We start from the raw sequence: 24,050 nt of genomic DNA, 5'->3' as shown, positions 1-24,050 counted from the left end.
ATTGGCAATAATTTTGGAGAAGATTTTATATAATCCCATAATAGAAATGGGTCTCCATTGTTTCAAACAGGTCGGAGAGGGAACCTTGAGCAACAACCTCATAACAGCAATCTTCCAATCCGAAGGTATCATACTAGAGTTTCACACCTGTTGACCAGGGCCTCTCTCTCTCTCTCTCTCTCTCTCTCTCTCTCTCTCTCTCTCTCTCTCTCTCTCTCTCTCTCTCTCTCTCTCTCTCTCTCTCTCTCTCTCTATTCTACTTGCAAGATGTGCCCATTTTTTTGTAGATTAAAATCCATGTAATCTCCATCACATTATATATATTTACCATTCTCATTTCTCTTTAGTTATGATCCCATTTATGCTCTTATGATTGAGAGATTCATTTTTTTAATATACCTCATGAACCTTTGATCAAGTGCTTTGGTGCTTGCTTATGCTTTTCAAAGAGGGTATTGGATTGTTCCGTGTGAAGATATGCTATTTGCAAAGAAAAACACAAAATGTATGTACATGACTAAAACACATAACTTGGACAAAACCACAAAACCCATCTAACACAAAAAATGGGAAGAATAGTAGAGTCTAATGGATGAATGCTTGCATAACCAGAAACAAGGTAGAGCAATCTAAAAATTCATGGCTCGTGGCAATAGGCTGAGAAAGGTATCAATGTGTGTGTCATCCAACAAATACAAATCCCAAGTGCAATCACCAACAATCGGAGCAAAGGCTCATGAAGTAAAGTGTTGAAAACACAAAAACAATCTGCTATGGATGAAAATGCAAATCAGGTTGATGCCAAAAAGTGTCAAAGGCAAAGCAAACCAGCAGTCAATGACCCTCATGGAAGTGGGCTGAGGGAGGTGTCTGTGTGCATCTTCTATCGAAGACAGATCCCAAATGCAGCAGCCAACAGTTGGAGCAAAGGCTCATCAAGGAAAGTGCTGAAAATGCAAAAGCGACTTCCTGTGGATGAAAACACAAATCAGGTTCATGCTGAAAAGTGTTGGGAAACTCGAAACATAGAATTAGCAAGTGGTCTAATGATGTAGCAGTCGGGGAGGCTTGATTTGCAGCCTCCAGGTGTCAACCAGCAGCTAGATGGTGATGAGGAAGTGTATGATTGATGAAGGCAGCACTCAAAGACAGCAATGAGGCCTAGGCGACCTGGTCTGATGAAACTGCAGCTGTCGAAGGTGACATCAGCAATGACCTCCAGATGGTGGCCAACAACAAGGCAGTCTATTCTCATGTAAACCTAGAGAATCGGAAAGGGGGCTAAAGTGATGGCAATAGCAGCTAGAACAAAAAGGAAGCATGAGCAGCCTTCGATGAACATGGTAGCGACCGGTAATGATGAGCAAACTAAAAGGCTAAAGGTATACAAGTGACCTAAGGCTCTCTATTTATAAAGATGGAACCAACCAAAGTTTGTGGGCTTGCTTATGGGACACTAAAGCACACCAAGTGCATTTGAGCATTGGGGCCTACGGGCCAACTCAAATTAGCCTAATGAGCTAAGAGTAATAAGTAATGCTAGACTAGCCTATTGTATCCTAAAGGACCTAGAAGGTGCTGGCTGAGGGTCCAAACACCAATGCACATGTCCATCAATAGGTCTAGCAAGGTGAAGAAATTATCTATAATGGTTACTTCCCTTCTACCTTGGGTGTCTTGAACTCTACAATGCTGGCTCTACCGTGTCTGTAGACCACCCATTTTCCCTGACTTCGGGTTTCATGTACTTTAGCCAATTCTTGCTTCTTATTCTTGAGCTCATCTGCCATCCATATCTTAGTTCCTCGCAAGGATCTAGCTTAGCTTCATTACTTCCATTTTTTCTTGCATGGCTCTCTATTATCTTAGAACCAGATGATTTCCTTTGACCATGATTGATGGACCCCCAATGTTAATGAAAGGGATGGCTCTAAACACCTTTCTTTGTATGATTTCGTGTTCCAGAACAAAAACATATTTTTCGATCTCTTCATCTTCCAAGCCTCCTACCTTGATTTCCTTGGTGAACCAATTTCAAGCTATCTTTCTTCAATCTATGTTACCACTTCCTTTACTAGAATCTCTTTCTGTGGTTCAAATTGTTGTACCTGATGGATGGTCATGTCTTTGCATTTCTTCATCCAGCGGATGTGCTCTTCCAATTCTTGAACTATATTCCTTGTTCCATTCAGCTCCTCCTTTAATGTTTTGTTTTCTCGTTACAGCTACTAGACCATATCCAGTAGGTATTGCTCCCAATGGGAAGGCCTTGTTGTTAGTTTTGATAGTAATGAAACCAATACCTTAAAAAAGCTCGGTTTGGATGACATCTATGCATGTAGATGGAAATGTAGATGGAACAGCAGGGCTGTTATTATTGTGCTGTCCTGGCCATCTAAGGGAAAGTCCCTTGCCCTCATGTGGCAAGGACTACTTCACCCTAAGGTTGCCGGTCTGTAACAGATGTCAGCTGAGGTAGAGCAAAGCTAAGAAGATGACCTGAGAAGAAGATGGTGGCACAGTCAATCAGCAGAAGCGGACAAGGCAGGGGTGGGGTGGACACAGTAGGGCAGGGCAGGTGCGGGTAGATTATGGCAGGGTGGGTAAGGCAGGGGCAGATGTGGGTAGGTCACGGCAAGGTGGGTAAGGCAAGGGTGGGGCAGGACAGGTCAGGGCAGGCAAAGCAGGGGCTGGGGAAGAAGAGAGATGCACTATGACTCAATCGATGACTTTGGTGGCAATAGTGATAGTGGGTAATTGTAAGTATATGAGTTGCAGTTAGTTTGGGACTCAATGGATGGCTCTGATGACAATGGTGATTGTGGGTGATTGTAAGTATTCAAACTATGTCTAGAAAATTTATAGAAAGAGCTAAATCATTTTCTCAAAGAGTTTCTCAAACTCCACCCATATTTGGAACTCTTAGTGAAATAAAAACCATGCAAATTTTTGGGACAATCTAACTGCCTGAAAACAGTACTATAAAGGAGTGAAATGCAGGTAACAACACAGCTCTTTTTGGTCTAAGCATGGATATTACCAATATTTTGTGAGAAACAACACCATTCTTAATATATGCGTACCGGAGTTTTGCAATGTCAAATATTGCTGCACTTTTTGTGATTCGCTCAATAGAAAACTTCTCAACTAAACAGTATACAGAAGAAAAATGGCCCAACATAAGCGATGTATGAAAAAAATTATAACCATAAATAGACAACATGGCTAATCAAATAACTTACTGAGTTGATCTAGCGTGAAAATTTCATCTTCAGTGCCATCATTCCACCCAAGAAGAGCAAGGTAGTTCACCATAGCTTGAGGAAGGAAACCCATTTCCTTAAACTGAAAATGATTCCCAAACACTGAATAAGACTAACACAGCATGCATGCATTTTTGTTGGTGTGAATACATACTCAACCCAATGCATTAGTCCAGTCAGAATTTGGCAAGATGCTTCAAAACCTTCCACAATATCACCTGGTTCACAGACGTAGCCCCATGTCGTTTTGACAGTTTGCTTCGATCGGGGGCCAAAATCAATGACACGTGAGCAAATTTGGGCATGGGAAATCCCAAGGCCTGCAAATATCCAAGAGATTAATATAAGCATCCATTTCTTCACACTTCAGAAATTTGCACTCTTTAACAAATATGCCTAAAGGCACAACACTGAAGTTCACACATACTTGGATTAGGACAATTGACACACGACAGTGGGAGATAGTAGCTACAAATGGGTTTGGCAGGGCATTCCAGATTACCATCTTTTATATCTTTATGCCTTGAAAACAAATGAGACCACCTACAACTTTATCCTCGCCATAGAGGTTTACATGTAGGAAAAGGCAACTAATGAATTACTTTCTTAGATATTAACTTAAATACAGTGAGCTAAATGATCAAGGGCGGCCTTGGAAATAGCATGGAGAATGCAAGCTAGCCTGTGGCCCTATGAGCAGGGCTGATTTGTCAACTCAGCAAGATGGAAGATTAGCAGGGGCTGAATCTAGTGGTGTCTCATCACTCTGTCGTAAGCTGCCGAGAAGGGAATGTTAAAGATGATGAGCAGTACACTCAGTTTCACATTCCGATGTAGTCAACTGGGACTTCTAGAAGGGACCATGCTTCACTAGGTGAATGAATGGGGCTTTCTGCCTTTTATCAGGGAGCCAAAATAAGACCATCATTGTGAGACAGGTGAAAGATGTGTTTTGAATCAAGAGAGCTACCTAATTTTCTAGGGAGTTCATTTCCACAAGGAAGTCATGATTGGGTATCCATGGCTCCAGCAGTAGACATCAAAGATACTTGGATGGAATAAAACATCTCAGTGAAGAGAACCCAAGGAAACCGGTATAACCACTTGGAGATAGCTAGTCACACTCTTGACAATGCCTTTGCTTGTGCTTCTGGCAATTCCACACTCACGTTGCACCATCGCACATAAATATTGTGAAACACACACATGCACATGCATACACATATGCACCTAGGTACATGCACACTTACCAGCTATTCTGAAGTTTTACACCATTTGAACTGTCTAGCCATAGTACCCCAAATGGGTATTTTGGGGCATCCGAAACGAAACGACCATTTCCAGCCGAAACGGAAACGGTGAAACACCGTTTCAGCGTCCTACGGTAAAACAGGCAGCAGGTTATCCAATGAAAAAACAGGGTTCGTTATGCATTTTCGCATGGTCTTCGGCGCATTCGTCTCCTGCACACAACATCCAACTCTCTACCTCCTGTAGCTCACTCCTCCGCCTCCTCCTCCTAGGTTCCTCCTTCTTACTTCTTTCCTTCTTCTTCTTCTTCCTCTTCTTCCCTCCTTTTTTTTTTGCAAATAAAATGTGGCTAATTATATTACTTCAGAAAAAACCTGAATACAAGGAAGTGCTCATGCTCAACAGACTAGCTGGAGCTGATGCAAAGTCACAAAAATATCAAATGTACAAGCCTCTGAGGGCTGTCTAGGGGGGGATGGGGGCAAGAAGCCATGGAGGGGGGGTGTGTGTTGCCATTTGGGGCTGCTTGCCTACATCACGAAAAACAAGTCTTGGCCACCCCAAGTGCGCATGAAATGACAACAGAGCTCTTGACGAACCCTAGACTCGCCTTGCACCTGATCCCATTGGCCGCAGAGGGAGTGGATGATGGAGGTCCAGAGCTCTCCTAAGGTCGTCTGTACTGAAAATCTCTCTCCACCAAAAGCCTCCCGACACCGTGCCTTCCAGATATGCCATCCAATAAGACTCCCTATGATCTCCCATACCTCAGAGCGGTCTGATGTGGGCTCCAGTGCCTGGCAGATAGGTAGAGCCTCCAAACTGACCACTGCGCAAACGACCTTGCCTCGATAATGAATATCGTGTCCTGCATCCTGACCTCATACAGAAGGTGACAGCCTTGGCTGATTACCTGCCAGCACAAACCTCCCTATGAGATACATCCAAGGCTAGGTGCTATACGGCGAAAGATGTTGCATGCTCCTCTCCACACAAGCTACGCCGCCTCACATGACCAAAGGCAATGCTTTGGGGTTTCCAGAGGCTGTTGTATGCAGTGCTTACAACCTCCCTCCTGCATCTGGGCAAGCCAACTTCCCACCGCCAAGCCACCATGTGCCACCAGCCATGAAAAATACGATACCCTCCTTGGCCTCCAGCTATCCCATAGGCGGCGCCAAAAGGTCCGTTGGAAAGGCTCTGTGATGCTGTGCTCTGCCCAGTGCCTGCTACATGACGACGCCCAATCCATATCCTCCTGCATCAGTACGTGTCTGCCAATCCTGACAGTGTACTCCAGGAACCTCAGTGGCTTCTTGGCGACCACAGTGGTTGGCCATAGCCACTCTCCCGAATCCCACTCCAACTCATCAAGTGACCTGCCCTCCCAGATCCAAAGGCGCCACTCCCTGAGCTCCTCCCAGAAGACAAAAGGATCCAGCCACCATGTCTTCCCCTTAAGGTCAATCACCCAGATCCTCCTCCATGAAAGGATAGCTATCCCCTCATCCTGCTGCCCTCTGTCAAAAGCCAAACGCCCCCCCTCTTCCACAGTGAAAAAGGTCCCACATGGAGCACTGCCCACTCTACCAACCACCTGTAGGGGGATGCCTGCTGGTGAAAACCTAGCAACCCATACCTCCCCAAGCTCTATCGGCTCTCATATCGGGGGAGCAAGCCACTCCTGAGGTATTGTTGCGTCTATCTCCATTCTTCTCAACTCCACTCCTCTGTGACAGCCTGATACTCGTTGCACCACCTCCTCGTCCACCATCCTGTACATCTCCCCCCATGTCCTGATGGTACGAGCCGGGCCAACCTCCCAACCAGCCCACTGGATGTGGGGATGCTTGCCAATCTGTGCCCCTTCCCACACTCTGACCTGGGGGTTCCAAATCACCGGCTGACAATCTATCTCCTCCTAGCAGCCTGGGGGGCTCTAGATTAGGACCTTACGGAGGCCCTCCCACATGCGAAGCAAGTTGCACAGCAAAGGTGATTTAGGGGGAGGGTGATCTAGTATGCCGTAAAGATCCATCTCAGGAACAGCCTCGGTCTACAATCCCCAAGACCCTCCTACAATAGGACCTTCCAAGTCTGTCATCCTGGTGTGGGGCCATGGACTGCTAGCTTGCCCAAGAGGGCCATACTTTAATACTTTGGATCTATGATCTCAAGACCTCCCTCTGACCGATGTTGTATGATGGTCGCCCACGCCACCTTGGCCCTGGAATCCTTAGGGCCGTCTGACCCGGGCCAAAGGAAGTTCCGGACTAGGCGGCAAAGCTGCACTACACAAGATAAGGAGAAGCACTAACATGAGGCAATGTACCAGGCTGCCACTAGGAGGACCTGGTTAACCATCAAGGCTCAGCCTGCTAGTGAGAGACGAGCAGTGCTCCACTAGGCCAGCTTCCTCCGAATAGAATCGAGAACTAGAAGAAACTGTTGGGCGGAAGTGATGTCGAGTCCCAGCTGGAACCTTAGGTAATGAACAGTCTACCCTCTACTCACCCATCTAAATCCCAGGTGGACGCCCCTATCTGCGCTGAGGAAACCAATGGACTTTCGCCAATTGATTTCACTCCCGCTGTAGAACAAAACACCTCAAGAGCCAGCCTCACTCTCTCCAGCATCAACTCATCATCCTCTATGTAGAGTGATGTATCATCTGCATACTCTGAGTCTAACAACTCAATCTCCTCTCTCACTAGAAGTCGGAGGTCACGTAACCGGCTCACCCGTGACCTGAGGAAGTGAGACATCGACTCTGCAAAGAGTAGGATCAGGTACGAGGGAAAGGGGCATCCCTACTAGACCGATCTCTCCACCCCAAACTCCTCCCCTCGCCTACCACCTATGAGAACCCTACCAGTAGAATATCTGTAAAGTGCGAAGACCCCGCAGATCCAAGCCTGGGGAAAGCCCAACCTTATCATGGTGCCCTCTTGGAAATCCCAATCCACCCTGTCATTAGCTTTCTCGAAATCCAAGAGAAGTACGATCAGTCCCTGCCCATTGTGTTGAGCCCCCTCTGTCGCCTCAAAGAAGGTGAATACATTGTCTAGGACGCTCCTATCCTAGATAAAGCCTGTCTATGTGTCATGAATGATGTCTCGAAGCACAGGGCATAGTCGCCTACCAATCATCTTCGCCAATGCCTTATAGGCCACTAACAATAAGGTGATCGGTTTCCATTGGGAAAGCTCCAACCGGTCTCCCCCTTTGGAGAGAAGATTGATGAGGCTTGCCAAAAGACTCCCTGGTATCTAACTTGAAGTGAAAATCTCATGCAAGGCCATCAGTAGGGGATCCTCACCACCTCCCAATTGTCAAAAGATGACATACCAACGAGACAGTAGGGTTTGTGGGAACGAATACAGAGTAAACTCGGCAAACATGAAGAAGAGAAGAGAAGAGAGAAGAAACTTTGATGAATGGAAGGACGAAGTTCTGATTCATGGAGTGAATGTTATACAAGGGAACAAGAATGCCGTAGCACAAGGAAGATGATGAAGACAACCATGAACCACGAACCGCAATGTCCTCCTAAAGGGGTGTGAGGGTAGTAGAGAGGCTGGAGAAAAGAGGTGACGGACTTAATGAATCAGCCGTAAGGAATGAATGAGAGAGTGGCCTATAAATAGGCACAGTCAGTCTAGGATGGCGCCTCTTTTTGGGGCTCCAAACCCTAAACACAAAACGCAAAAACGCAAACTGCGGGTGAAGAGTGAAGAGTTTCTCAACACCCCTTCTCTGGCTCAAAAAGCGGAACAAGAGAAGAGTGAGGTGGAGATGCAATGCTACATGCTCAAGAATACTCATGCAGCAGGTGCCACTTGGACAATGTCTCTCGTGGGAAAATTGTTCACTTGCCCAAGCACCCTAGTACAAAGATGATGAAAACATGCAATGCATAGGAGGCATGTCGGCCTTTGTGTGGTACCGAGAACCATAAGGATATGCCCGTACTCAATCTCAAGAGGTGGCTCCATGCTAACCAAGTGACCAAGGCAAGAAGAGAAGAGGAGGAAGAAGATATAGAGGATCCCTATGATCCAAGATTTCCACTGCAAAGGGAACCTGTAGTAAAGAATAGTAGATAGAGTCAACTGGAGAACCCGAAACTCAACCTCGAGAGAGAAGCCACTAGCTCCGTGCATCCATACTGCAAGGAATACGAAGGCCTCGTTACCAAGTCGCGGCTGAACCTCCGAGGTCCCGATCTAGGTGGTACATGAAGATCCTGTATAGCAGTAGAAGAGATGACTAGTCGAAGACAGCCACCCCAAGAAAGTAGAGGATGGGTGAAGAACTTCATGTGGAGTAGGTTTCCCCTCTGAGGTGGGAGGTGGAGGGGCCCCCGATGAAGTCGAAGAAGAAGTAGATGCCCCCTTTGAGGGCAAAGAAATTGCATCCCCCTCTGAAGTAGATAGGGAATCCAAAAACTCATGGATCATGGACTTCGAAATGTCTAATGACGAAGAAAGTGCCCCCAATCGTGCCAAAGAAGGTATCTGGGGTGCCAAAGAGCTCCCAGAGGTAGCCTCTCGAACCTGAGTAGTTGAGAGTGGGGAAGGGTGGGGCTCAGAATGAGCAAGAGATAGGCAACAATCGTTGTCTCTAAGTGGAGTAGACTTGGTAGCTAAAGAATAGAAAGGAGTCGCAGCCACTGTCTCTTGAAGGAGTAGACTGACGAGGAGACGGTATCAAACAATCATTGTCTCTCAATGGAGCAAACTGCAGATCCGTAGGTCGTGGAAGCTATTGTACCTGAAAATAAGTGGGAGAAGACTGCCGCTAGCATTGCGGCGATCTCCAGGAGGTCGTAGCACCAATCAATCCTCCATGTATTGGAAAGGACTTAGTGTCCATCAGATGCTTCTTATAAGCTTGAGCATAGTACTCTGATAGCCGATGCAGAATGATCTCTGTGGCCCAGAAAGGAGAGGTGGCACAAGGAGTGCCTGGAGGAAGACACATATACTCGGGGGGGGGGGGGGGGGAGTAAAGGTCAAAGTCGGCAAGCATCGGTGGTGTGTCCAGTGATGCCACAGTAGAAGCACCCAGTACTCTGGTCATCTGTTGGTAAAGAAGCCATGGATACCAATGTGCCTTGCTGAAGAAGAAAAAAATTCAACCACCATGAACCACAAACCGCAATGTCCACCCTAAGGGGTGTGAGGGCAGTGTGAAGCACGAATCGCAATGTCCGCCTCAAGGGGTGAAAGGGTAGTGGAAGGGCTGAAAGTGAGCTGCTAGTGGGAGGAGGATGCAACCAGCAGTAAGAGATTGCAACCAGTAGAAAAACGCAGGTGAGGAGAGAGAAAGCCTAAAAACGCAGGCAGGACAGCCTACAAGAGAGAGAAAGACTAAAAATGCAGGCATCAGGTAAGAGAAAGACTAAAAGCGCAAGAAAAAAAATTCAGCAGCAGTTAATATGCTGAAATCAGCTCCGAACAGTGTGTGATAGGCTGGAAACAAGCGCCGGACTGTTCTAGACAGCAATGGCCAGCTTGGACTGCGATGTCCTCCGTGTTTGGGGTGTGGGCAGCAAGCTGAAATACCTGAAATCTGCAAAAACGAGATTGTTTTCTAAATGGAGAGTGATCAGCAACAGTCGTTCTGCTGTAAACAGCTGCAAACTGCGGGTGGAAGGCTGAAAACAGGCGCCAGACTGTAGATAACAGCAAGGGACAGCTGAGACTGCGATGTCCTCCGCGAAAGGGGTGTGGGCAGCAAGCTGAAAACACCTGAAACATGCAAAAACAAGATTTTGATGCAGAGGAAGAAGAATAGAAGTGGATGCCGAACCCGCCACCGGTCTTTGCCTTCACTGGAGTGAAAGATCTTTGCTGTTGTTTAAGCAGATGCAGCTCTGATACCATGTCAAAAGATGACGTATCAGCGAGACAGTAGGGTTTGCAGGGAGGAACACATAGTGAACTCGGCAAACATGAAGAAAAGAAAAGAAGAGAGAAGAAACTCTGATGAATGGAAGGATGAAGTTTTGAATCATGGAGTGAATGTGATACAAGAGAATAAGGGTGCCGTAGCACAAGGAAGATGATGAAGACAACCATGAACCACGAACCGCGATGTCCTCCTAAAGGGGTGTGAGGGTAGTGGAGAGGCTGGAGAAAAGAGGTGACGGACTGAATGAATCAGCCGTAAGGAATGAATGAGAGAGTGGCCTATAAATAGGCACAGTCAGTCTAGGATAGCGCCTCTTTTTGGGGCTACAAACCCTAAATGCAAACCTTAAACGCAAAACGCAAAAACGCAAAAACGCAAAAACGCAAACTGCGGGTGAAGGGTGAAGGGTTTCTCAACACCAATAGGTACTGAAGAAAGCCTTGAAGAGGCCATCCTCTCCGAAGCATTTATGCCTATCTTGTGTATAGAAAGCCTCCTCTAGTTCCTTCTCTGTGAAGAGGGCTAGAAGGGAGCATCCCATCACCTCTATGACGAGGGATGGGATGTGTTCCCAGACCTGCTGTCTACATCATTGTCCTCTAGCTAAGGCTAGCTCTTGCTCGAAAAGGCGTCTATAGTAGTTGGTGCAATCTCCATCACCTCATCTGGGCTAGAACGAGTCCTCCCATACTGATCCCAAAGGTTACGTATCTCCTCTCCTGAGGTGCGAGGCTAGTGCACTTGGAAAAACTCCTTGCACATCATATTCCCCTTCCGTGCCTAGAAGGCTGCAGACGTGCAGAAAGAGAACTCCGAGTGATTGTTCTCTAGCCCAGCGGTGGTTGCTCGCGCGTGCATCTCTTGTACATGGAGGGTGGGATCCCTTGGTGCCTCCTGTAATAATCTTTGCGTGACTGCAAGGTCTCGCAAGAGTGCTCTCTCCTCCTCCCAGCTCTGCTACCTAGCCTATATGGTTGCCTCTTGGCAGATGCTTCTCAACTCCGCTAGGACCTCTGCAATCCGGTCCCTCTTGCCCCACTCCCTCGTCCAAATTTGCTCAATCTGTCTCTTCACCTCCTCCCTCCTGTAGATTTAGTCAGGGATCCAACAAGATCGTGTGTCTAGGGCAAATGCTGGGAGATCAAGTGATAAGAGAACCGGGCAATGATCGAACAACGTGGTGCCTGCCAATCGCCCAATCTGGCCTCCACCAAAGCATCCCCACTCTCCCATATAGAACCTGTCCAACCGCTCCAGCAGGACTCCACCTAGCCACATGTATCCCCAAGAGAAATCCACCAACCTCTCCCTCCTATGGAAGGCAAGGTCTCTCCAAGCATCGCGTGCTCATACTACCAATAGAAAGACCTCCCATGCCTCCTACTCCTCCCCAGCCATGCCGTGGTAATTTTTGCCTCTGCACTGCTGGTCCTCTAAAGCCTCCAGGTTATTGAAGTCTCCAACAACGATCCAGAAGTCCACCTCTTGGAGTCCATCCAGATCTCCACCCAGAACCTGCTGCATGCCCTAACCTCACTAGGGGTATAGGCATAAGTCCCCAATATCCAATCTAATCCATAGAACCCTCCCTGCCACTATCATCCCATGGTCTCGTACACCGGCGGTGAGAGTCGAGCCAATAGAGGTGCATACACCTCCACTCTTGCCGTGGGCACCGATAGCATGCTCCCACTAAGTGTGCGAGCTGCTCGAGAGTACCTTGCCTACCCGTTGGGCTTGTGTGGGAGTGAGCTTGTGCTCCTGTAGAAGTAAGATATCGATCAGTCTGGCAAGGACAGAAGGCTGCAGCTCCTGCCGAACAATCAACTTTCTGGAACCACATGCCCCACTATAGTGGAGGCTATTCACATTCCAAGATACAAGGTGTAAACTCATAGGGAGACATGTGACTGACCAAACAAGCATTTGTTCGGTGTGGAAGCTGCTGACGAGAAGAGAAACTATGAGGCATGCGGATACGCTTCGTTGCCGGCCTGGATGGTGAACTCCATTCCCCCATGGTAGCCCTCAAGCAGCGGACCATGGGGGTGATGGATATACCTGGTGGTGCCACCAGGGCATCTATTAACCAGGTTGAGAGGCGAGACTCCGTACACTGGTAGAAACGGGCCGCCTGTGCCAAGGGCCACTCAATCACATCCATCGGCGCTCTCTGCTACGGAGAAGCTCGAAAGATAATGCTCAGACGAGGGACCTCAGCCCCAGCCCACCAGTTGATGTCCATCATACAACCTGGCCACTGTTGTGAGAAAAGAGTCAGTCCAGCTTCTCCTATCCACTGGGAGATGTGATCTGCCACCTAGCTCTTCACCTCCTCCTCTATCCGAGCCATCGTCCAGTCTCCTATGTAAGAGGTCTGAAGGAAGAAGACGTAGTTTGGACCATCCGGTGGTGCTAGTAGATGGACCTTGCCGCTCCTAGACTTGCGCACCATGAAGATTCCCTCCTCTAGAGGTAGTGGAAACACTCTGCACCCCACAACTCTCAAGTAAGACCACGGTCCACTGCAAAGAAACTCCTGTGGTAGCAACTGCACCTATCTCAAGAAAGTGTGACGAGCAGTATGGACGAATGAATTGGTGGCTGTGTGAGGGGGGGCTAGACTGCCGGTGGATGGAGGATGTCGGCGTCTGCGGCTCCTCACCTCCTGGGCACTCGTTGAATGCACCGGTGTCTGACCAAGGGTTTCCATTGTCCGTTTCTGCTGAGAACCTATCAAACAGCTTTGCAGTGTTGCCGGTCGAAGGGGAGGGGAATGTGTTTCACTTTTCAACAGAGATTAAGGTGCTGGTCTCCACTGGTGTCATGATCCCGCAAGTGGCCTCAGGGGGATTTCTGGCTATCAACAGGAGAGGGGAGCGCGATAGCTGCTGGGGGGGAGGACGGAGCGTGTTGCGGTCGATTGGGGGGGAGGCGCAATGGTGACCAGAGAAGGAGGGGGGTGCAATGGCTGCCGGAAGTGGGGAAGCGTGAGGTGACTAGGCGATGGGAGAGCGCCGCACTGGCCGCCAAGAAGGGGCGCGCGCATATAGACAGAGGGTGGGGAGGCGTTGTAGTGGCAAGATAAACGGGGGAAACGTGATGGCGGGCGTGGCGGTAGGATGGTAAACACACAACACATCGGCCAGGAGCTGTCGAGTGCCCACAGGCTCTCCTTCGTCTTGCAATTGAGCATTGGTTCTTGTAAAAACTTGGGGAATGAGGTATCTGGCTTTTTGTTGCAGTAGTGTTCTTCCCTCTTAAGTTCTAAGTTCATCTCCTTCCAAGTTTTTTCTTTCCTTCTTCTTCTTCCATCCTTCTTTTTCTTTATTTTTTTTCCAAGTTTCAGCCTCCTCCTCCTCCTCCATCAATCTTCTTCTAAGTTCTTATTACTTATCATCTTTTCAAATTTAAATTTCCCATAACCTAATCATGGTGTTAGATACACTTTGGAGGCATGTCACTCCAACCAAGGGATACAAGGGCTCCGACGGATCAAAGAAGTGGCAATGCAACTATTGTGGATCGGAGAAATCGCGAAGCATAACGCACGTGAAAGACCACTTAGCATGCATTCCCAACAAAGACATGGAGCCTTGCACAAATGTGTCAACAAAAGTAATAGTAAGTCTCCATCTTTGGTACCGAAAGTGTATGGGCATTGAGCTAGAAGAGAATGAATCCTCTCATTCAACACCGCACCGGGCTAATGAAGCACAAGTGGAGTAAGGAGAGGCTAGTGGGCCTAGTGGCACTAGCCAAATTGGAGGTGCCACTGGCCCATCAAAAAGAAGTGCATCCATATCCGCAGCGGGTCCAAGTGCAAAAGGACCCCATTGCAACCTTTTAGTCGTGGTGGAAAAAAGGGCTCCTTACATAGTGCAAGTGTCCATGCAGGACTTCAAAGGTAGGCAATTGTAGGGAGACAACTAGGAAACTCACACTTATATTTATTTGGTGTGCTATCTCTTTCAATGTGGCCACTACACATCAATGGAAGAAGATAATCAGGGTAGTAAGCTGCACAAGGTGTGAGTTGAAAGGCCCATCTGCAAATGCATTACGCATACAAGAGCTTTAAAAGAATGAAGCATCCATAGAAAGTCAATTGGAGCCCTTGAAGGGGACATGGACGAAATATGGATGCACAATATTATGCAATGGATAGTCAGATATGCGCCGAAAAAATGTTTACAATGTTTTAATATCTTCATGCAAAGGCACTATGTTCATTAAGGCCCATCATAGGAGCTTTCATTTGGAAGCACATGTGATAGGTCATCATGGACGTAGGAGTCCAAAATGTGGTGCTAGTGGAGACAGATAATGGAAGCAATTGTGTGTCTATGGGATATATGCTTAAGGAGCAATTTCCTAGTATAGTTTCCTAGCATAGAATGGACTCCATGTGCATCCCATTGCCTTGACTTGCTTATTAAAGATGTTGAGCTAATATCTTGGGTCAATGACATTTTCAAGATAGCAACAAGCATGGTAAGATTTGTGAAAAAGAGATTATCTGTCACAAGCATGTTTCAAGCCAATAGCACACTTGAGCTATTGAAGCTTTCTACCACTAGATTTGCTTGTATATTTATTGTATTAGAGAGGTTAATACAGGTCCGTCCAAATTTGATACAGACCATTGCATGCCAGGAATGGCTCACATGGAGTGAGAGAGAGTCTCCAAAGGCTTTAACTTTTAGACATAATATTTTAAATGAGAATTCGTGGGTTAAGGCAAAGATTCGTGAAAAGTTTCACTCCTATTTATAATGTACAACTCATCACTAATATGGAAGAAAGTACTAAGGGCCTTCTATATGAGCATATGGATAAAATTGACGAGACCTTGCTTCGCAACAGCTTTTTGTCCCAAGATAAGTAAGTTCATGTTTAACTTCTATGCATGTAATTATTTAGTATTAACAACTCATTGATGATTTATCATTATTTTAACTTGTAAGTTTTTAAATCATTTTATCTATGATCCATCATCCTTCACTCTCAAGGGTTGATAAGATTCGTGCAGTGTGAAATGTATGATGGAATTGGTTTTATAAATCAATCCATACTATTGCAAATATCTTCCATCCCCTTTGGCACAGTGACGAGAAATACACCAACGTGAAGTTAGAGGAGGGATTTATGCAGTACATAAGATACCTCATAAGGGATGATAAAGATATGATGAGGAGAATAGATTATGATTTACTTTCCCAATCATTCTCTTCATTTTAGCCAACCCACAACTAGGCTTCGAGAGACATAGCTTCAACATGTCTCTTGGTGGAAGAAATACGGCAATTCCGCTCCTACTTTGCTATGTGACTGGTGACTTTTATATTCTGAATCTTGATAATCTAATGTATTATGAAACCTAGGTAACGCTTTCTATAATCTGTTGCCCACTTAAATGTTAATTTTGCGGCTTGCTTATTAGCAATTTCCAATCACTTAACTTCAATCTCTTAAATTTGAATAGACAAGCATTGTCATTCGTGTCCTCTTGCAAGATTATAGTTTCAGGCTTGCTGAAATGAATTAGAGCATATAAGTCCTCTTTCACACGAAAAAGAGAAATGAACTCACAATTGTCCAGCTGGAGTGTTTAGTGTTTTGTCATTGCAATCTCCAGCTCCTTGAGAAGACCGATCTGTCTCTTAAGCCTTCACTCATACACTGATAATGATTAGTATTATGTATAATTAACTTTTTAACCTTGACACTTGACATTGCTTGAAAGTTGGATTGTAAATTGTGATATGTATTATAGATGAATATCAAATATATTGAATCGTCTCTCGTATCTTTGTCTCGTTCACCTTTACAAGTGAATGTTGACAAGATTGATATAGAGAATGTGCATAAAATCCCAAAGATACTACAAGACGAGTAAGATATCTACTCTATGCTCTATGATTAGCTATCGGCATCAGTGTATGAGACTCGTGCTGAGAAGGGCTAGAGCCACTAAAGCAAGAGCCACACATAGATATGCATCACAGGCAAAGTCAGAGCTCGAGTCCGAGACTGAGGCTCAAGTTGCTTCATCAACTTCTCGATCAAGGTTCTCGAAGTCGGACGAGAAGATCGTTCACAGATCCTCGAAGCTCGGATGAGTCATGACTCATGATATACAGGAGTCAGTTTAGCATTACAAACTGCAGTTGCCAATTATTCATTAATATTGATATTTATTACTCAAAAGTTACTAGAGTCTAGAGAATAGTACACATTGCTCAATGCTCATTGGACTTTGGAGTTTTGACAAATTATTCACATGACATAGTTACATATATCATTATATCTTGATTTGACATATTATGCATTTTGATTCTTGTTCCACTATTCATAATGTCAGTCTCCACTGTTCTTGATGTCAATCTTCACTCTTCAGATCATAGATGATTCATGAGTCATAAATTATAATTCAATTCATTTGCCTTAAGTTTTAAAAATCGAGTCTTAATTGTATTAAGTTGTCTTAAGTTTCAACCATTGAGTCTTCACTCTTGAATTTTCACTTGTGAGTCGTGACATGTGTAATGAATCACGATTTCAAACATATGATATTAAGACTCAAAGTCTTGTATAAATTTTGGATATATATTATAGGCATTGATATATTTACATACCCACATAATACCGTATTTATTTTAGTATACAATCTCAAGCGCCATTTCCCAGTTTTCAAAATTTTGTCAAAACTCTAAAACTCCAGTTTTTTCCGTTTTCGTTTCCCCCATTTCCAAAACTCCCCCGTACTATGTTTCTAACCCTTTCCTTAGGCCATTGTGAGCATGGAGGTTGTGCAATGTCACAAACAGATTCAACATTGAGCACATAGAGGTTCATCTACACCTATGAGGTAACGGAGAGATTAGCTCACCAGAGAGATTTTTCTGTTAATACCTGGTATATTAAGGCCTGCCGCAGTGTGTTGGCAAGATGTTCCTCTGCTCTAAACAAACAAAAGACAAACATTCAGTACATCTGATTGTCCTCTTTGTGATGCAAAGACAAAGACCACTTTCAATAAGAAGACCATCTCCTCACAACGCATGTTATCAGCATAACTTAAGAAATAAAAGAAATACAAAAGAAAATCCTTCTGCATAACCAAAGACACACCTTATCACATGTGAAATCCCCATCATTGCATCATCCACAGCAACACAGAAGTTGTAAACGGGCTGACCATTACTTCTCATGATAATGAAATCACCTAATGTGTTCAAGTCCCAAGACACCTTGCATCAACCACATCATCGGATCATTTTCTTTCCAAGAACTGTAGAAGCAAATTCAGCTGCTGAAACTCACTTCACCACGGATAATATCCTCAATTTTGATCGAGCCATTGCTTGGTACTCGAAATCTGTAGGTATAAGATGTGCCCTTTTGTATCTCATCTTCAATTTCCTCTTTGCTGGCACTTGCCCATTTTCCAGTGTACTTGGGTGGCAGGTTTTTTGCCCTAGCTTCCTCTCGCATAGCTTCAAGTTCCTGGAATACACAGCCAGTGACATATTTGAAAACCCCACACATGTACTAGAAATCTAAATTAAAAACCAAGTCATCAACCCCACACATGTACTAGAAATCTAAATTAAAAACCAAGTCATCCAAACATGCATAAAAGTTTTAAGAGAGCTAGTGACATTTGAAAACCCTGCACATGTGATAGAAATCTAAATTAAAAACCAAGTCATCAACCCCACACATGTACAAGAAATCTAAATTAAAAACCAAGCCATCCAAACACGCATAAAATTTTTAAGGGAGCTACGAATCAAGTGTGATGCAGTAGAAACTTAATGTAAGAACTGAATCATCCACACCGCATAAAATTAACCAAGCTATGAATCAAACACAAATTGGTAGACACCAAACAAGAAGCCACTGAAATTGCAATTTAACTATAAATACATAAGCAAAATGGCAGACAGTCTGCCTGGCCAGCAGGCAACATTGATTATTTTTCCAACATCAAAACAAAATGAAACAAAATATGAAAATTTACGGTAAACGGGCAGCTACAGCTTTCATCATGGAGTTCCCAAGGTAATTATTTCTCTTTTGACACAGCAATCCATAATGAATGATCGATCCCATATGTTATTCTTTAGGAAAGAGATGAACAAACTGGATAGATCTAATCATTTGAAAATTGTGTCACGCTCCAAGACTAAAACTCGAGGTAGGGGGAGAAATAAACATTAAGCCTTTTCCAAAGGCCCAACTAAAACAGTCTGGTTCAATGGTTATGCTCCAATTGGACTGTTTGCATGAAAATTGGATGGTAGACTACCACATCCGAAATTTAAACCTCTCCAATAAACAAATCGAGGAATGTGTCATCCTGTCTTGTTCGGAGCAACTGCGTCAGATACTATCCATACAGTGCTCCACTAAAGCAAGTTTGTATCCCCTAGAGGAACAACATTTTCAGTAGCAAAAGAACTCCATGGCACTGCAATGTCACCTCCAAGAGTTGAGTGTTACAGTAATCTCCTTGTTGTGAGCCCTAAACTTGAGGGAAATTGGAGCTTTCTCCAATCGTGGTCATTTTGGTTTACTTTGCCCATTATGTGGTCAGTTTACTTTTCCTGGGCATCCTCATGTTAGTTGGAACTCAAACACATTTTGTGGCACTTTGGGCCAGGTGCTTATATTAGGACAGCCTATTAGCTAGGGGCCTTGTCATTTCAATCACACTTTCTTCCATCTTCAATCTTCACTTTCCTTGCACCCTCACTGCAGTCACACACTCAATACACATAGTTAAGAGAGACTCTAAAATGCACACAAAAAAAAAAAAAAAAAAAAATCAGCAGCATCAATTTTTGAAAAGAAGGAAATGGAAATGCACATCATTAAGGGGTCAGAAAGGAGAGAGGAAGAGAGAGAAATGTGAAAAAAAGAAAGGGTGAGAGCATCCTAAAGAAGAAAAAGCAAATTGGCATGGATATCGTAAAGCAAAGGTGAGGTATAGGCCTTGAACTATGTTCATTTTCACAAATTTGTGAATTGACATTCCAAATCTTGTTGAAGAGGCAAACAACAAGCAAAACGTTTCAGACCCAGGGAGAGATGCCAGGCACCGACAAGAGAAAACATTTCCCACAAGGAAACATGTTTCAGAAATTTTTAAGCTGTTTTAAAGCTTTAAGCACCTCCAAGAGGAGTCTCTCGATTCTATGATGACATGTGTAGGGGATTTTCTTTGTATAAGCCTTCTTCAATATCAATACTGTTTTCACATCACATTCATCGTTCCTCTTCAGTTTTCTGTTGTCTATTTGCAAGTTCCTACTTCTATCCGCATACTAACATGGTATCAATGATCATAACCGTGCATCACAGCAATTGCTAATTTCTAATGCAGCAAACTGCATCTTCTCTGCAATCCCTGTGTTCTGAAGACTGAAAACTCATTCCCACTCCCCCAGAGTCTTCCATCCAGCCTCACATCAGGCATTGCAACCATTTAGCATCAGATCCTGCTGCATTTACTGTTGTTGCATTGGTCCACCAAAACACACAATATCTCAGCCCTAGTTTTTTCATAAGGCATACTCATACACGTATAGAAAGATGTGCTATGAAATAAGTACAGTTCAGTCCCCTGTGAAATTCGATGCATGGTATTTCATTCGCAACCTTTGAATTCAACGGAATATGACAAACAAGACACTTCAAATATAGAGAGACTTCAACCCATTCAAAAAAAAAAAAAAACTGTTAAAAATTTTATAATCAACAATTTGACAAGGTTGAGACTTGCTTGAACCGCGAATCACAGCAGACTGCTTGCTGCAGCCTACATGTGTAATCTCAGAACAGGGACAATGTAAGCCCACAAAACAACTAGAGAGAAGAAACAAAATAGGAAACCAGCAAGCATAAAAGATAGACGATAGATATGGTCCCTAGGGCACTGGACATGGGGCCATTGGGCCATGGCTCATGAAGCAAGCTGCAGCCTCATGACTCAGCTCTCAATTGAAACATCATCCTCATCAATATCCTTATGTGGGATCCTCCTCACCATCATCATCAACATCATAACCAAAGCACCAAGTGAGCTACACCTGCATCATGGCTGGAGGATGCTACATGATCATCCAAATCCTCATTTCAATAGCCTCTTGTCGGTCCTACAATGCAATCGATTGCTCGTCGTTCTTTTCCTTGTTTAGCATATCCAATGTAGCCTCTGTATCATCTCAAAGCACCTTTCTTGGACTCTAGACATGAGTCATAGATTTGTATATATACGCACACCAGCTTCTCTATATGCAAAAGCAAAAGCATATTTCTTCTCTTTGTATGAACAAGGGAAAGATGCTCCAATTCCTATCACAAGGTGAGGCACATGTGCCTTGAGAAAGCACTTGAAGAGCTAGTGCTTGCAATCTAGTCGTGCAAGCCCCAAATGTTTCCTGCCATTTTATGCCATGCTAAAGCCCTTTCTCACTTTGCTATTGGAAGAGAAAAAGAGGATGCCTTAGTCTTATATATGTGCTCATCATTATTTTTCCAAATGGGATGCAACATGTAGCCCATAGCATGTAAAGGTGTATGCAACATACCCCTTTAATCAATGCAAAGAGGATGTATTTCATCCATAAGCTTCTTTCCAACATTCTGCACCTCTTGCACCTCTACCATGTGATAAATAACTTCATAAATAAGGCCATTCTTGCTTCTTCCATGTCGCCAAGCCCAAAACCTTTAAAGTAGGGACACAAATCTTCACAATGAGTTTGCCTTGTTGCCAAAATGAAGCAGAGTACACAATTTCAAACACCTCCAAATCTTGTTTGTTGCTTTCTCCAACACAAGGGAGACCCAATCAAGTTCACCAATATCCTCAAACAGTAGATCCAAGCAAGCACATATGAATTTGACCAAAAAAAAAAAAAAAAATTATCATTCTCATTCAACCAGCTCACCAGCTGGAACATAATTTGTTGCATTGTCCATACATACTTGAACCGCATTTGATGGCCCTACTTCAATTATTCTTGCTTTAGATGCCACCTATCATCTTTCCACCACTTGGAGGCTGTTTTGACCCAGATTGCTGACACCCTGACTTCCAAAGACCTTCTATTGCTGCATTTGCTGATTTTCTCTCTCCTTTGACTGTCTGTCACAGATCTAGCTGCCCGCAGCTACATTTGCTGCTGCCGAACACCTTCAGAGGCTGCATTACTACATTTCACAATCTGTCAGAGTACAACACTCTCTCCAACTCATACTCTCTGCCCTGGTCCTCAAGATACGGGAGTTCAGGGATAGGTATTCATTCACTACAATCTGTCAGAGTACAACACTCTCTCCAACCCATACTCTCTGCCCCGGTCCTCAAGATACGGGAGTTCAGGGATCAGTATTCATTCACTACATAGTGTGTCAGCTGCACAAGCATTGTATTCTATTCAAATTCATTTAGTTCCTTGCTCACTGTGTTCATTGTCTCTGTGTTATCCTAACCCTAACTATGTTCTATTATCAATTTGTGCTTTGTCGTACAACCGTGTTTAAGTTTCTATGTTAGAGTACTTCTCCACATGGTATTAGAGCTAAGATCTCTCTGAAGAAATGTAAACCTTGATCTCAAAGCTTTTCTCAGAAGCCAGGAACTATAGTAGGTCAAATGACTTCGAATATGTCTACACTAACTCGGTCCCTAAAGGACCTTATGCCAAGAACTGAGTAAGAATGGCATCCACTACCCACAACGCAAGGATCCAACACAACTGGAGATCCTTCTAACAACATTGGTGACATCATAGAGCCAGGCAATCTAAAGAATTACATCAACAAGCCTTCAAACAAAAGTTGCATGAAGAAGCTATATTTGTTTCTTTCTCATCATATGTAGTGCACAAGTTTGATGATGTTGTCAAGACCGTCATTAGGGATGGACCCCCCTCTTGGAGAGAGAGCTCCAAAGTATGTTCCCTACTTTTAACCTATCTCTAATACTTCCGTGCAAGATACACAAGTCTCTACTTTTGTTGCTTCATCTATTTCTCTTTCTTCACTACCTTTGCAACATGTTGGTAAAGACCAAGTTGAAGCAAGAGTGCCATATGCGGAACATAGCAAATTCCCCATGGAAGACCCACTCATGTAAGTCATTACAAGGAGTGGTAATAAGAAAAAGTCGGATATCACTTCTTCTTCCCTTCCTTCTTCTCATTATACTTCTAATAGTCAAAATGAGTTTGATGCATCATCTTCTTTGCATACTACATCTTCACGTTATTTTCAATTTCCTTCACCTAATCAAAATCAACTTAATGTAACACAACAATTTTCAAACCCATCCATCCCACTTCTTCTGCTAAATCACCATTACCCTTCATTCCATTCACCTTCGCATATCACTCACACTACATAGTCTTGCGCACACCACACCAGGGGTTCATCAAACATATGCACAACCTTTAAGACCTCTACATCTTCCGTTCTAGCTGGTGCTCATGCACCTTTGTGGGAGGCTCAACCTCCATCCTTCACACCTTTGGATGGCACCCAACATGGTGTTCCTACCCCTACTTACCCAGATGTAGAGTAGTTGTACCACAATTTGCCTCCATGGCTTCACCTAGTGGACCTACCGGTCACTCTATCATGCCCCGGCCAACATTTGAATAAGGCTTAGGTGCTCTAGTGCCTCCACCTCCATTGACACCTTATGTAAACATTCATGTTTCAATGCCTCTACCATGGCACCACATGGACACTCACGACCTATTTCTACCTACCCACCGCCTCTTTCTTCTTTTACCCCCCCGCCCCCACCACAACCGGGGAGGGGGGGGGGGGGGGGTTGGGGGGGTTTTATAAATCATCCATCCCACCCACTTCTTCTACTAAATCGCCATTACCCTTCATTCCATTTACCTTCGCATATCACTCACACTACATAGTCTTGCGCACAACACACTGGGGGTTCATCAAACATATGCACAACCTTTAAGACCTCTACATCTTCCGTTCTAGCTGGTGCTCATGCACTTTTGTGGAAGGCTCAACCTCCATCCTTCACACCTTTGGGTGGCACCCAACATGGTGTTCCTACCCCTACTTACCCAAATGTAGAGTAGTTGGTACCACAATTTGCCTCCATGGCTTTACCTAGTGGACCTAATAGATTCAAAGATCGGATGAGGACAACAACAAATCTTTGCTGAATTGTCAAAGGATCCTCAATTTACTCAATTTTTGAATGCCCCAAAAAAGAACAGCAAAGGCAAAGAGAAGAAGACACCTTCCAAAACTTCGAGACAACCAGAAGAACAAAAGGAAATGCCTAAGCCTCTATTGGGATAGCCCAAAGTTACTCATGAGCACAAACAAATGGTACCCGTGCAACAAGTGCAAATGCATGGCCAACTTGGTAGTGTGAATCCATGGAAATATTGACAGCAAGGTATTCATGCAAATGTAAACATGGAACAACAAGGATAATTTGGCGGTGGCACCATTTTTCATGCAATGGTTTGTCAAGGACCACATATGGGAATGTATGGTACCAATCCCTATGGTATGCAACAACCAATGCAACGTTCTCAACACCCAATGTGTTCGGGTAAGTTA

The 24,050-nt window shown here is 44.5% G+C and overlaps 1 protein-coding gene across 1 annotated transcript in view; it reads right to left on the bottom strand.

Moving 5' to 3' along the window:
- Positions 1-24,050, bottom strand: part of ERS (glutamate tRNA synthetase) — a 77,598-nt gene that overhangs the window by 25,939 nt on the left and 27,609 nt on the right. Inside the window, exons 4-9 of the mRNA XM_087661949.1 lie at positions 17,757-17,939; positions 17,565-17,683; positions 17,346-17,394; positions 3,482-3,583; positions 3,243-3,345; positions 3,084-3,147 (exon numbers count right to left, since the gene is read on the bottom strand). Coding sequence (XP_087518075.1) covers positions 3,084-3,147; positions 3,243-3,345; positions 3,482-3,583; positions 17,346-17,394; positions 17,565-17,683; positions 17,757-17,939 — 620 coding nt within the window. The remainder of the gene's footprint in view (positions 1-3,083; positions 3,148-3,242; positions 3,346-3,481; positions 3,584-17,345; positions 17,395-17,564; positions 17,684-17,756; positions 17,940-24,050) is intronic.

The sequence above is a fragment of the Lygodium microphyllum genome, chromosome 21 (assembly GCF_053477565.2).
Source record: "Lygodium microphyllum isolate KBCC chromosome 21, Lygodium_microphyllum_v1.1.10, whole genome shotgun sequence".
In the NCBI taxonomy this organism is placed as follows: domain Eukaryota; kingdom Viridiplantae; phylum Streptophyta; class Polypodiopsida; order Schizaeales; family Lygodiaceae; genus Lygodium; species Lygodium microphyllum.
This window is presented reverse-complemented; position numbering and strand designations above follow the sequence as displayed.